The sequence below is a fragment of the Clupea harengus genome, chromosome 22, assembly GCF_900700415.2.
Source record: "Clupea harengus chromosome 22, Ch_v2.0.2, whole genome shotgun sequence".
NCBI classification, from domain to species: Eukaryota; Metazoa; Chordata; class Actinopteri; order Clupeiformes; family Clupeidae; genus Clupea; species Clupea harengus.
In genome coordinates, this window is record NC_045173.1 from 19,140,999 (window position 1) to 19,153,670 (window position 12,672).

A 12,672-nucleotide genomic window follows, 5' to 3' on the forward strand; every position below is an offset into this window, starting at 1 on the left:
GTGGGGGGTCAGTCTTTGGGTGTTTATGGATGATGTGGGGGGTGGGGTGGTGGGGGGGGGGGGGGGAGAGTAGTGAGGAATGACTTAAAGCTGAGTGCTGTGGTGCAGAACATGGAGTTTCTCACATTGAGCCAAAACTGGCCAAAGCCCCAAAACATGGCCAAAGCCCTAAAACATGGCCACTGTCAACCCTCTTGTTACGTTCCGTCTCCTCTTTCACACGCTCTGTCCTCACTCCAATCAGATAGGGGTGTGCGCACTCACACACACTCCCTCTTAACCAGCATCACTGCTTCTCCTGGTGAGGCGGCAAACGCATCTGCACGACTATCTTGTAACCTCACCTTTCCGTTGTAGCACCGTGCGTGCGTGCGTGTGTGTGTGTGTGTGCGCGCTCTTGTTCATGATGGACAGGCTTGGCATTTGGCTGCTGAGGCGATAAGGTAGCTGGAGGTGAATAGATGAATATGAAACAAGGGGATAGCTTGACTATCGCACTGAAGACTCTTCCGCTGTGTGTGTGTGTGTGTGTGTGTGTGTGTGTGTGTGTGTGTGGCTGCTGCCATGCCTATTGTGTTCTTTCACAGCCTGCCCAGCTTTGTGCGACGCACGGAAGTGCTATTTATAAACATGGTGGGGGAGGAGGTTTTTGTGTTGTGAGTTTGTGTGTACAGTGTTTGTGAGATGGCGGAAGGGAGCATTTATTCGTGTGTGTGTGTATGTGTGTGTGTGTGCGCTTATCCTGCTTGATTTTACTAAAAGTAGCCTAGCTATCTTTCATAAGAAATAAATAAATAAATCAGTGGGGATTGTGTTGCGTAAGCTTTAGCGGTGTCTGTGGTGTCCTGAATGGGGTTGTTATGGGAGGTGTACGGATTCAAGCTCTTCTGTGTGATGCCACTGGTGCCACTTTTTACAGGAGATATGAGAAAGGGACACACACACACACACACACACACACACAACAAAGCTGTATCTGTGAGAAAGAAAGCAAGAGTCTGCTCCCTCAGTGTTTCACAGGGTGAGAGAGAGTTGGGGTTAAGCTGTGTGTGTGTGTGTGTGTGTGTGTGTGTGTGGTGTGTAATGAACAGCAGTGACCTTACTGCTACTGTGAGGAGCGGAGGCCTTGAGTTTCCCCTGACTCCCTAATCCCCCTCATCCAGAGGCCACACATGCACATGCATAAATTCTCTCTCACACACACAAACACAGAGCTACACATTTGCTCAGTCACCCACACACTCTACATTACTCACTCACTGATATACACATGTGTATGTAGTACACTGGCATACTAAGTCTGACCTTTCCTCTCTCTAACAGACTTTAGTGCCCTGACACACACCTGCATGCACACACACACACACACACTCCTACCCTCTCTCTCTCTATCTCTCTCTCTCTCTCTCTCTCACACACACACACACACACACACACACACACACACGCACGCACACACTCTCTCTCTCCTTCCTTCCCAGAGGGGCTGAGGCTGAGCTCTGGTCCTGGGGGAGGGGGTCAGCGGCAGGCTACAGCTAAATCCGCCGCGACTTTGAGAAATGAGCAAAGTTGCTTCAAGAGGAGGAAACACTGAAACGCTCCCATACACGGGCAGATGTGTTCTTTCTCTCTCTCTCTCTCTCTCTCTCTCTCTCTCTCTCTCTCTCTCTCTCTCTCTCTCTCTGTGAAGGCGTGTGTGTGTTTGTGTGTTGTGGTGGTCTGCCTGTCGGCCACAATGACATCTAAAAGCTGGGCTCCGATTGTGAGATTGCATTATGACAGCGGTCAGACGGGCACAGTGAGCCACTGAGGGGACTAGACGAGACACACACACAAACGCACGCAGTCACTCACATGCACACCTTAACATACACTCTGTCTGTCTTTGGCGCACTATGGTATTGTAGGATTGCGGATAGACTAAACACCTCCGTCATGCTGATAACAATACACTCTCTTGCACACTCTTTCATGGACACACACACACACACACACACACACACACACACACACACACACACACACACACACACACACACACACACACACACACACACACACACAGATAATCCTGAGCTCCAGCACCCACTTATTGTGTCATCCAGGAACACTCCGTCCCTACTGGTCACACACACACACACACACACACACACACACACACACACACACACACACCACTGTCACCATCTCCCGCACTACTCTGGCTTGGAGAGCTCCAGTGATGGTGAAACCCTGTACAGCATCGCAGTAGTCTTCGTATGATGGAGGAAAAGGCAATGCGGGCAGAATAGACGTTGGAGATGGAGACCCACAGTCTATTGCACGTTTATGAATTTTACTTCATTATTTTATTTATTCTGAAGTATTCATTCCTCCTTATGGTAGCTAATTTTGCGGTTGCTTTGCGAACACTGCCCCCTGGTGTCAGTTACGCCGTACTGCGGGCAGTGCAGCGCTGGATGCTTGTGTATGCAGCTCAGCTGCTAATGGCTCCAGTAGGGCCCTGGAGTGCCTCTGCATCCCAGCCCAGCCTTACAGCCACACGGAGGAGATTCCCGGCCGTTATCTCCTCAGCTGCAAGGAGGATTGTTTTATTCACGGTCTCCTCTTTGCCTCCCTTGCTCTGAATGTCCCTCTGGTGTCCCTGTATGGCCTGGACTTTTGTCTCTGTGGAAGCTGAAAGGAATGGTGGACATCAGAAATGCCCTATGCTGTTCTTCTCCTTAAGTGTGGTGTGTGTGTGTGTGTGGGTGTGGGTGTGGGTGTGGGTGTGGGTGTGGGGGTGGGGGTGGGGGTGGGGGTGGGTGTGTGTGATTGTATTACCTGTGCCTATAGAAGCTGTCTCCAGTGTCTCTTAGGATGTCGGTGTCTAATTTGCCCAACACCACAGACCCACTTGCGCACGTACAAACATGCTAACACGTGCTCCAGCGCACACACACATACGCACATGTTGGTGGCAGACACACTAGTGACTCAGAAGGGAATATTGGTTTTGTTTAAGAGTTTGGTACGGTACGGTTTGTTAGCGGTGCTTGTTTGCGTTGGTGTCCTGGTCCAGATTGCTGTATAGGGGCGTTACTTGGCATTCTAGTGGCCTTTGTGAGCGGCTGCAAAGATACTGTGTGTGAGGACCAGAAGTTGGATTGGTGACAAGCGGATTATGGTTCCTCTACACGCACGTGTGCAAGAGTGTGTTGGGGCTTCTCCAGCTCCAGCCTGACCTTTCATCTGACCTCTTGACCTCTTGACCTCTTGACCTGCACCCTGCAGCATCTCTCCACCTCTCATGTCCCTCTTCTCTCTCCCAAGGGCCCGCCCGGCTCGCAGCAGTCCCCCCACGCACAGCCACCCCCACACAACCCCAGCAACCCCATGATGGGACCTCACGGCCAGGTAAGGCACGCGCTACACACCCCCATCCACATGGGATGGCATATATACACCCTTCACCAAACTCACCTGCACACAACCACCCCCCCCACACACACACACACACACACATTCACTCCCTCTCCCATTCACTCACTCATACACATATTCACATTAACGAAGAAATTCACTCTCTGACTCAGTCACATCAGGATCTCTCTCTCACACACACACACACACACACACACACACACCTAGCCACAGTCACTCACGTGACACAGTATATGGGTCCAAAACCTTGTAAGCTGTTAGATCATAGTGAATCGATCGGTAGTGGATCTGTAGTGGAAGGTCCCTTTGTAGGCAGGCGTTTGAGCTTGACATCGTCACACCTATCTCTGCTTGTGGCCGCACGCACACAGGTGCATTCATAATGCAACAGCCCTCTACACCTGGTTTATGTCCAGCACGCAATTGGATTGACCTGCGCACGTATGCAGACACCACTCACGCTGCATGTGAAACAAACGCATCGTGTTCCACTTGAGCTCATCAGCTCACGCCCCTGTGTTTTGGGGTTTGAGGGATTGATCTTTTTCTCTCTCTCTCTCATACTCTCGCTCTCCTCTCTCTTTCTCTCTCTCCACAACCCTTTCCTTCCACCCTCTCCTTTTTTCTTCTTTCTTTTTCTCTCTCATATTTTCTCTCTCTGGTTGTGTGAGGTGAGCGATGGTTGTGAGCCTGGCTAATGTGAGAAGCCTGGAGCTCCTGGAATGCCCCCAGCACTGTTCCTCCTCTCTGCCCAGCCTCAGCTCCCTCGGGTGGGATCAATTATTCAGACGCCTCCTTGCTGCTGGGGCTGGAGAGCCAGAGCCAGAGTGGGCCTTCCCCACTCCTGCTCAGCAGCACTCCATCAATATGCCTTTAATAACACACACACACACACACACACACACACACACACACACACACACACACACACACACACACACACACACACACACACACACAGGCATACATAGGTAAACGCACACATGGGTAAATGTGCATACACACCTATACAGACATGTGTACACACAGATACACAGATACACACATACATATACTGAAACACTCTCTCTGTCTCGCATGTGCATTCACACAGTCTCTCTCTCTCTCTCTCTCTCTCCCTCCAACTCTCACATGCAGACACACTCACACATAGAGACACACTCACACATAGAGACACTTCCCTCTCTTTTATATTCAGTTCTGTCTCCCACTTATGTACACCATTTGAACGTGCCTGGACTCCTCATACTTGCATACACCATGCATTCCCTACTAAATACACCAGCATAGACACACTATACCGCATACTCTTACATTGATCAATGAGTCTTCAGCATATGACGTCTTTCCCTGTAACATAGCACAGCGGAGCGTATACACCCGTCGGCTTATAGGCAAAGTACATTTTGGTTTCTAGGTTTCCAGTGAGGAGAGAAGGACCAAGAGCGAGGGAGGGGTGGAGGGTGGAGGAGAGCTAGTGGCCGGCCATTATGTGACCGCCTCCACCGAGGCCGTTTCGGGTGGCACCACCACTCCAATTAGCAGAGAAAGCCGACTCCTTGCGCGCCCCCCACTACCCTACCCTGCCACACCACGCGCTCCCCGCTTCCTCCTGTTTCACTGCCACATGTTAACATGGTTAACCGCTCCTACAGAGACTCCTGCAGTACTCAATACACTCCTGTCCCTTCTCTCTTATCCCATCTCTCCTTTTCTTCCTCTCCTTTTCCCACAACCACAAGCCCCAGGGTTGATGCAGCGCTGATGCTGCGCTGATGCTGCTGTTGCCATGGTAGCGGCTTGAGTGGCAGCCAGAGATGGGGCTGGGGTGGGTGCGGGGCACAGACGCTCTGTGATGCGCACCCCTCTAATGGCCTCCCTGCTGGCCTCTCTCAGGAGAGCTGTTATCGCCCCTTCCCTTCTCTCCTCTCCTCTCCTCTCCTCTGATGTTGTGGTCGGTCTCCATCTGACTAGAGCTCTATCACTGTGGATGGGAGCAGAGGCCCAACTTGTGTGGTTGCCTCTTTGAGACGCCTTGCCTGCTATCTCACCGCACTTGGAAGCTTGTCTTGGCGGTCCGGCATAGTGTGGCCATACATCCATGGTCTTTTTGCAGGCAGGGTAAATGTGGGTTCGGGCTGTGTATCGTTGTAGGTGTGTCTGTGTCTGTCTGTGTGTGCACGCGAAAAACTGTGTACTATCTGAGTGGTGATGATAGGTGTGTGTGTGATGACGCTATGTGGACGCGCATTACTCACGCCGTGCACATCAGTGCTTTCATCCAACCCTCTCCTCTCACTGCTGTGGAACTGCCTGGCTTGCGATGGTCACGCTCATTCTGTCTCGGTCACATTTTTTGCATTTTATTTGCCACATTTCTTTTTTTGCATTTGTAACTATGTGTGGTACAGAAAAGTGATAACTCCCTACTCCCCCCCCCCTCCCTCTCTCTCTCCCTCTCTGTCTCTGGCAGCCCTTCATGTCTCCGCGGTACCCAGGTGGACCCCGGCCCGGCCTCCGTATGCCAAATCAGGTACTGCTTAATTCCTGACTCCTCATCACCTACCTGCAAGGACGCATGCTGTCACCAGAGCATGTTTAACCCACACACAAGACCAGCAAACACACTGTCTGTCTCTGTCTGTCTGTCTTTGTGTGTGTGTGTGTGTGTGTGTGTGTGTGTGTGTGTGTGTGTGTGTGTGTTGTATGTGTGTGTGTGTGTATACACACACACAGAGGGATATAGATGCAACCGTGTGTACGTGTGTTCATCCCTTAGGATAAATGAGTTTGCCAGACACAAGTATCGAGTGTCTTCGCCAGTCAATATGAATATGTGTCTCACATGTGTCTCTTCGGCTGCATGTTTATGAGTGCGTGTCTCACATGTGTCTCTCACTTCCTGCTCTAGCCTCCAGGGGGAGTCCCCGGGTCCCAGCCGCTACTGCCAAACAGTCTGGACCCCACCAGACCACAAGGTACGGCACCGGCCTAGAGACAGCGCACAGACAGCCGGAGGGCACTGGAACAGGGCTCGTGTTCACAGAGCATTTTCACTAACCACTAAGAGTACTACTCCTGTCACGTCAAGCTACAATTTCATAACTAGACGTTTTCTTCTAAATCCTATTTACAAAGTGAAAACTCCTAAGCTAAGAGAGAGATTCTGTTGCTATGCCCTGACGTCAAGTGTCGTCCACGAGCTTACGTTCAGTGACCTCAGTGGTTGGTTGATGAGTGACAGGCCTGTGCCAGTGAGTAGGCATGCGCTAAATAGTCTACCGCAGAGAACAATAAATAAATACAAATGTGACAAGTTACACATTTTAATAAAAACCAAATACGGGAGTGTATTCGCACAGTTTTCAAAATGCGTCTATGTCAGATGCCAGTTTAATTTTTACAGTCAGACGTATTCAATTCAGTTTCGCCACTGAGTGGGTTGTTTTGGTTGGTTGGTGATGTTATTGCATCCCTATTCCTTCATGATTGAGATGGTATCTTTGGAGACATTTTGCATTCTAAAACATTTCAACATGGAATGATGGCAACTGCCTGGGTGTTGGTTGGTTGAGTTGGTCTTAGTGAATTAGAAGTCCTCTCGACTACTCTCCTCTGGAGTCCCAAAGTTAGGACTGACACGCCCATTATGTTAAGGAGTTGCTTTTAAATTGGCAAGTTAGGAGCTACTTTTGGCCTTAAGATGCTTTATGAACACCAGCACTGTTCTTTTTACTCTAAGTTAACCTCACCAGGTCTGTGTCTGTCTGTCTGTCTGTCTCGCCCCAACCCCTTTCTCTCAAATTCAAATTCAAACAAGCTTTTTTGTCAGGACTGCACAGCAGCAACTGGCATGTAGAAATGAATGAACATGCATACAAGACATACAGTTAAATATAACCCTTAGACTGTGCACAGGCTGTAACAATCTCTCTCTCTCTTTCAGGACACCCCAACATGGGCGGCCCAATGCGCATGAACCCCCCCAGAGGGATGGGTGGTATGGGCCCACAGGTAGGCAACACTACACACACACACACACACACACACACACACACACACACACACACACACACACACACACACACACACACTCAGAGTAGTGCACTTTGGTTAATCCTGTGTTATCCAACTGACATCCATTAGATGACCATCATCAACTTCTGTGGAAAGGGTGACTCATTCTAGTTTTAATTTCATTTATTTATATTGTTTCATTAACAGAGCCCAATCTCTCCAACCGCCCAAACATTTTAATGTCTCTGATCTATTGATATTCTGCCCAAACCTGTCTTTAATATTCCACAGTGTTCTCACCAGTGTGAATAGGGTATCTCCTTTCAAATCGGAGAACAGGTGGTTAGAGTGCCCTTTAAAGTGAATGTGAAGACAGGGTAAATGTGCCCCTGCCTCTGTAGAGAGCTCTGTGTAGAGCATCTCCTGCGCAGTTTACCTCCGGTGCAGGCGGCTGCTGCGGCTGCTGCTGCTGCTGCTGCGTCCCGCTGGCCCCCCGTCTGCCCCACCTGTCCCCACGGTAGGAGTGGCAGCCTGGGCCATGGGCAAGCAGCAGCTGCTCAGGCATCTGTTAGACTAATGGAGGAGTGTGGAACAAAGCGGGGCCGCTTGGAGCTTACGGCCCGCGCCGTCATACACTAAATACAGCGCAGGCAGGCAGCCATATGCACAAGGTGCACGCTCACGCTCAAAGCTCAAGCTCACTTTTTCCTCTCATTCTGGGTCACTCTCTGACTTGCTCAGAAACACACAAACACACACACACACACACACACACACACACACACACACACACACACACACACACACACACACACACACACACACACACACACACACACACAAAACATCCTGTCCCCAGCTTTGCCAGAAGGGAAGAGAGCACAGGGGGGAGTGTTGCTGTAGGCCCCTGAGTGGCCTCTGTGAGACTGACCTCTCCTATGAACTCGTGTGACCATGTGTGTTTCTCCCTGCAGAACTACGGCGGGATGAGACCTCCACCCAACTCTCTCGGAGGCCCAGGCATGCCAGGCATGAACATGTAAGCACACACACACACAAACACACGCTTAAAAAGGCACAAATTCAAATAAGACTTATGTGTAAAACTATACATGCACAGACAGTGTCGCTCACACACATGCTCTTTCTCACACTAGTCTCTCTGTCACACACTCAGTTGCAGTTCATTTCTAACTAAATGTTTCGTTATATCTGTGTTTGAACAATCAGCCATCAATACAAATCTGTCAGACCTATTCGCCATCAGTCAAATGAACACACACACACACACACACACACACACTCACCCTTGACTCTCTGCTCTCCCTTTTCCTGTCAGGGGCCCTGGAGGCCGAGGTCCTTGGCCCAACCCGAACGCTAACTCGGTGAGTCCTCCACACACACACACACACACACACACACACACACCCATGAATCAAGAGCCGGCTGTATCGCCTGTAACCTTTTATCAGGGAAATAACACTCTTGAGTGTAACTGTTCTCACTCCTCCGCTCTCCCCCGCAGCCGAGAATCTTAAGCTAATATTGTCAGTGCAGCGCAACGTGTAATATTCATAAAAGTGATTTATTTACCCTGACATGAGGCTTTCTTTTTCTCCCCCTCCCAACAGATAGCGTATTCTTCCTCCTCTCCTGGCAACTACGTGGTGAGTAGCACAGACAGATTGTGGAGGTGGGCCAACACTCTTGGCTGCTTGCTCCACCACCGGTCCCCTAGCTCCAGTACAAGTACATAAGGCAGAACTAAACACACATTCAAGTTTGCTAATGTATTGAATTTAGTTTTTTTTTTTTTTTTTTGGTCCCCTCCACTTTTCTTTTTTTTTTACCCCTCCCAAGTAGTTCCCATTTTCTTCCTCCCTGCACCCCAGGGGCATTGCCTGTAAAATACCCTGGCATTAGTCAAACTGTCTTAACAGTTCCCCTGTGCCTGCAGTGTCTTTGTTCTTTGTTCTGTGCCTGCAGTGTCTTAGTTCTTCTGCAGGGTTTCAAATGGTAGCTAGAGGCACAGGCAGTGGGATTAGTAGCACAAGACAGGAATTTATAGATGTTTTTGTGTGTGTGTGTGTGTGTGTGTGTGTGTGTGTGTGTGTGTTTCGTGCGCAGGGTCCTCCAGGAGGAGGGGGTCCACCAGGAACTCCCATCATGCCTAGCCCAGGAGGTATGTATTTGGTTTGGTCTTTTCCCTTCATCTCTCTGTAAAAGTCACTCGTGTAACACAAGGCTTTTAATATCCCTAACGGTCCACAGAACTCCTTAATCACCTATTTAACGTAGCATGTGGTCCTGGCTAGGACTGACGGGGCTCCAGAACTTTCCATAGTCCTGCCATGTTATAATTGCATGTTTCACACCTGATTTGAAACTTCCTGTAGTAAACGCTTGCCTGATTTCTGTTTCTTCCAGACTCCACAAACTCAAGTGAAAACATCTACACGATGATGAACCCCATCGGTCCTGGTGGCAACAGACCTAATGTAAGTGGACTCTGTGTGATGGCACTGCACTGTTTTCTGGATCTGATCTGCCTTTCCCAAAAGCTTTGCCGGGATACAACCACTATGAAATTATATAGTGTTGGGGGGAGCGTCAGGCGTCCCTAGGCTCGTATCTGGCCTGAGATCACTTCTTGGTCCAACTCCCCATCTCGCTTCCCCTCATTTCCTGTCATATCTCTATTCAGTTCAATTGAATTTGATTGATTTAAATTTCTGTGACCGTGAACTAGCTAAGCAAATAAAAGATGACCTCATCACCAATAGGTGATTTCCAATTATCCTTACAATTTTTAAGCATGGTATTTAAGTGAATCCACCATTAAAATGTTCCCCATGCCACTAGCTGTAACACAAGCCCAAAGCATGTATACGTAGGAAGGGTTCTCTTAATTGATGGATTGGGAAACCTCAGCTAAAGTAAACAACTTCAGTAAGGTATACCTTTCAAGTCTTCGTAAAAATGCTGAGAGACACCATTTATTGGGAAAATGTATAAAGCTTTGAAATTTGCATAACCTGGGCTTTCCTAACGATGATTGTGAATAATCCCTAATCTTAACGTTAAAGTTAAATATAGTCTTTATATAGTCTATAGAGACATTGGTAAAAGTTATTGGTTCAAATTTCTTGCTGTGCCTAAACTTTTGCATGGTGCTCCTGTCCTTTGTCCCACTCTTAAATTGTACAAAACAAAATAATACTCTAATCTTGCTTAAAATGTTGAAAAGAATGTTTCCTCTTTTGGAGATCAGTTCATCTTCTACTCACTTAACTATTCACAGTAAAAGAAATGTTGACCAAGGGTGCCCAGACTTTTGCATGCCACTGTATGTCTGTAAAGGCTAGAAACCTGCCATTTTGAACCCAATCTTTTAACTACCATACGGTGCTTTTGGGAAACCCAGCCCCCCGAGCCCTGATGTTCCTCTCTCGGTCACTCTTATCCTGGCTTTGTTGCCTGTATGGTGCATTAATGGCACAGAGATCTGGCCACACGCAATGGTTGGGTGCGGAGTCAGTGACCGGCTCCTGGTGACCTCACCAGCTGGAGTGCTTGATTACAGAGCGTGGACGTCCGTGCTTTAAGCCCTTAAGTGTTCGTGTGAATTTTTCATGCCCGAAGCTAAGCTGGCAGTGTCGTGACCCTTGTCTGGTCTTTGTCGAGATGAAATGCCGACACGCGTCACGTTGGGTCGAGCGCTTATGTATAATCACACGGTGACTGCCCGTTAAGTGTCCTTACGTCTCTCCCTCTCTCCAACTGCGTCTCTCTCACTTTGTCTTTCCCATATTAAACTTCAATAAGCATTGTTATAAGAAAAATATACAGTCATACTGCCAAAGTAAATTGAAGTCATAAAGACCAAACAAGACCGTATTACCCAACTACTTTGGGTTGACTACTAATGCTAATTAGGCAAGAAACGATACATGAAATCTATTAAATTGAAGTCTCTCTCTCTCTCTCTCTCTCTCTCTCTCTCTCCCTCAGTTCCCTATGGGCCCTGGCCCTGATGGCCCTATGGGAGGGATGGGAGCCATGGAGCCCCACCATATGAACGGATCGCTAGGTGAGCACCCCTCTCGTATGCTTAAACACAAACACACAAGGCTTTAACGGGAGTTCTGTGGGTCCCTGGGTCGACGTAACCACCTCTTCTCTCCTCTGTTCTAGGCTCTGGAGACATGGATGGGTTGCCAAAGGTACACACAAACCTCTTAGTGTACATGTGGTGCAAAATATGCCTTTTGACATCTTGCTGTTTCACAATCAAAGCAGTAAATTCCATTACCCTGCACCAGTAATGATGCAAAACGACTTACAGCACTGAATTGCACCCAACAGTGAAGTGTATTAATGAGTCTCATTACATCAACTGGGATCAAATGATCTCCCCTAAATCTTGTTTATTACCTCTATCCCCAGAACTCTCCCAACAACATGGCAGGCATGAACAACCCTCCGGGCACCCCGCGCGACGACGGGGAGATGGGTGGCAACTTCCTCAACCCCTTCCAAAGTGAAAGTGTGAGTAGAGCCTGCCCAAAGTCCCGCCCTCTAGCCCGCACCCTTCTGAAACCCTCCATTCACATAGCTCCTTCCAGCAGCCACGCTACCGCATTAGCCAGTCAGCTGCGAGCAGCCCATTACACGGCCAGTCAGCATGGATCTCACAGCTTCTCACAGACAAACAGTAGCCAACCAGCTTTCAGTAGTAAATAAGGACCCAGTCTACAATTGCCTGAGGTATTTGTCCCTCCCTATCACTCTTGCCACCCCTCCTGTCAAGTTAAGCCATATTTGCTTGTGACCCCTCTAAACGTATGTACTGGAAATGGGGCCAACATGCTTTAAATGTAGACATGCAGCAGCCGACCCTGGTAGACTGCCAGTCTGCAGTGGCATTAACTGCCTATTCTTCACTGCGTTTGTGAAAAGCAACAGACACCATCAGGAAAGCAACTTGCACTAAATCCTGCTTTCTGCTGTAGTTTGGGATAGCATGGATACTGGCCTAGGCTGCGGTCGGATAGTCATTTTTACTTAGAAAGGTTCCTAACTAAGTGAAATGACCCTGAAGTATCTAAGTGGCAGCTATGATGAGAGCTGGTCAAATTCTCTAAATACTAAGGAAAGGTGCTTCAAAGCTTCCTCTCTTATCTCCTTTAGCATAGGGTACACTAGAGATAATGACCTCCCACCATTCCTTTT

At 48.7% G+C, this 12,672-nt stretch overlaps 1 protein-coding gene across 1 annotated transcript in view; it reads left to right on the forward strand.

Moving 5' to 3' along the window:
* The window catches only part of zgc:110158 (uncharacterized protein LOC553590 homolog), a 68,137-nt gene that overhangs the window by 50,456 nt on the left and 5,009 nt on the right, over window positions 1-12,672 (forward strand). Inside the window, exons 6-17 of the mRNA XM_012835223.3 lie at window positions 3,313-3,396; window positions 5,897-5,956; window positions 6,335-6,401; window positions 7,370-7,437; window positions 8,415-8,479; window positions 8,780-8,825; window positions 9,072-9,107; window positions 9,568-9,622; window positions 9,868-9,938; window positions 11,452-11,530; window positions 11,635-11,663; window positions 11,887-11,988. Coding sequence (XP_012690677.1) covers window positions 3,313-3,396; window positions 5,897-5,956; window positions 6,335-6,401; window positions 7,370-7,437; window positions 8,415-8,479; window positions 8,780-8,825; window positions 9,072-9,107; window positions 9,568-9,622; window positions 9,868-9,938; window positions 11,452-11,530; window positions 11,635-11,663; window positions 11,887-11,988 — 762 coding nt within the window. The remainder of the gene's footprint in view (window positions 1-3,312; window positions 3,397-5,896; window positions 5,957-6,334; window positions 6,402-7,369; window positions 7,438-8,414; window positions 8,480-8,779; window positions 8,826-9,071; window positions 9,108-9,567; window positions 9,623-9,867; window positions 9,939-11,451; window positions 11,531-11,634; window positions 11,664-11,886; window positions 11,989-12,672) is intronic.